Source organism: Meleagris gallopavo, chromosome 4 (genome assembly GCF_000146605.3).
Source record: "Meleagris gallopavo isolate NT-WF06-2002-E0010 breed Aviagen turkey brand Nicholas breeding stock chromosome 4, Turkey_5.1, whole genome shotgun sequence".
Taxonomy (NCBI): domain Eukaryota; kingdom Metazoa; phylum Chordata; class Aves; order Galliformes; family Phasianidae; genus Meleagris; species Meleagris gallopavo.
In genome coordinates this window covers 34,460,504-34,461,945 of record NC_015014.2, presented here as the reverse complement: position 1 = coordinate 34,461,945, position 1,442 = coordinate 34,460,504, and the positions used below count along the sequence as shown (strand labels likewise).

Sequence of the window (1,442 nt, the reverse complement as noted above, 5' to 3'; positions counted from 1 at the left end):
TAAATTAAAGGCTGGAATTCCTTTACTAAATATTTATTTCAGTTTTTTAAATGACTTCAGAATTCAGATTGCAATGACTTTTTTTCAATTTTAAGTGGTTATTTCAAGTTTCACTTGAATTGGAAATTACCCAGTTTTATTTATAATATTATAATATTATATTATTTATAATAAGAGTCAAGTTTCTGTTTTTTAATTGGAATTGAGTTTGGAGAATATGTCATGAGATAGCTTTCCTATTTAAAAAAAAAGAGAGGGAGAGAGAAAGAAACCTCCTAGAGAAGCAAAAGATCACAGATTACACTGAGTGTAAGAACTACATGTTTCATCAGTAAAAAATGATTTTGAGGACAGATCATTTTTCATAGTAGAGGTTTCAGTCCTCAGCCTCTGGGAAACCATTTGACAGTCTGTACTGCTGCTCTGCCCAGCAGCACAGTTTATGTGCATTCAATTTATGTTTCTCTCCTTCTGGAAAGAAACCCTGATGGCAGATGTTGGTTCCGTGACGAGTGTGTGCATTTGGAGCTGATGTTGTAGCATTGGAGGATTTATCCGAGTCACAATTTCACAATGTGGTGTTAGAAGAGCAAAATACAAGCAGCCTTTCAATTGACAGAGAAGTGAAGGATGCTTGATGCTTTTTTGTTTGGATGGGGGAACATTTAATGCACTTTGGAAGTACTTGGTCATGCTTCAGTCTTCTTTTTCTGTTTCTGCATATGATTTGACTATCTGCCCAGAGTTTGAGGAATAGCTTTGTAGAAGTGATGGCTTACATATCCTGTTAAACCTACAGCTGGAGTAGCAAGATTTAAATTGCTGTGATTCTTTCACTAAAACAGAATTTGCTTTTCTAATATTAATGTATATGTATTTCACATGAAGTAAACCTACAGGTAATACTTTTGCTGTGCTCGCCATTAAGTGAATTTGCTTAAAGATTATGTAAATAGAATACAACCCCAGTGTTAGATGGCATTTCCTAGTTCACACACAGCTCATGGTGCCTCTTCTGTGGTTTTCTTCACTGATTCCATTGAGCTGACTTGAGAAGGAGGATGTAATTCAGTGAAGAGCAAAGATAGTAAGATCTTCATGGATGTGATCAAAGACTTGAAGTTCTAAATAAGAGCAAAATGCAAAGTAGATTTATGTTATCTGTGATTACACTGCCATCTAGTGACACAATGACTCAATGTAGACTTTCTTGCTGTTTTTAAAGATTAGCATCTTCATGACACACTTGTCTAATTATGGAAACGACCGCTTGGGGCTGTATACGTTTGTGAATCTGGCCAACTTTGTTCATACCTGGACAAACCTGAAACTGCAAACTCTTCCTCCGGTTCAGCTGGCTCACAAGTACTTCGAGCTATTCCCTGAGCAAAAGGACCCACTCTGGCAGGTAGGCAGACTTGCTGATGAAAGGATTAAAAAAA

General features: G+C 36.5%; 1 protein-coding gene across 4 annotated transcripts in view; it reads left to right on the top strand.

Annotated features, from left to right (window-relative positions):
* Positions 1-1,442, top strand: part of LOC100539813 (N-deacetylase and N-sulfotransferase 3) — a 70,794-nt gene that overhangs the window by 51,572 nt on the left and 17,780 nt on the right. For all 4 annotated transcript variants that reach the window (XM_003205715.4, XM_031553100.1, XM_010709952.3 and 1 more), the window contains one exon: positions 1,226-1,408. In XM_003205715.4, coding sequence (XP_003205763.1) covers positions 1,226-1,408 — 183 coding nt within the window. The remainder of the gene's footprint in view (positions 1-1,225; positions 1,409-1,442) is intronic.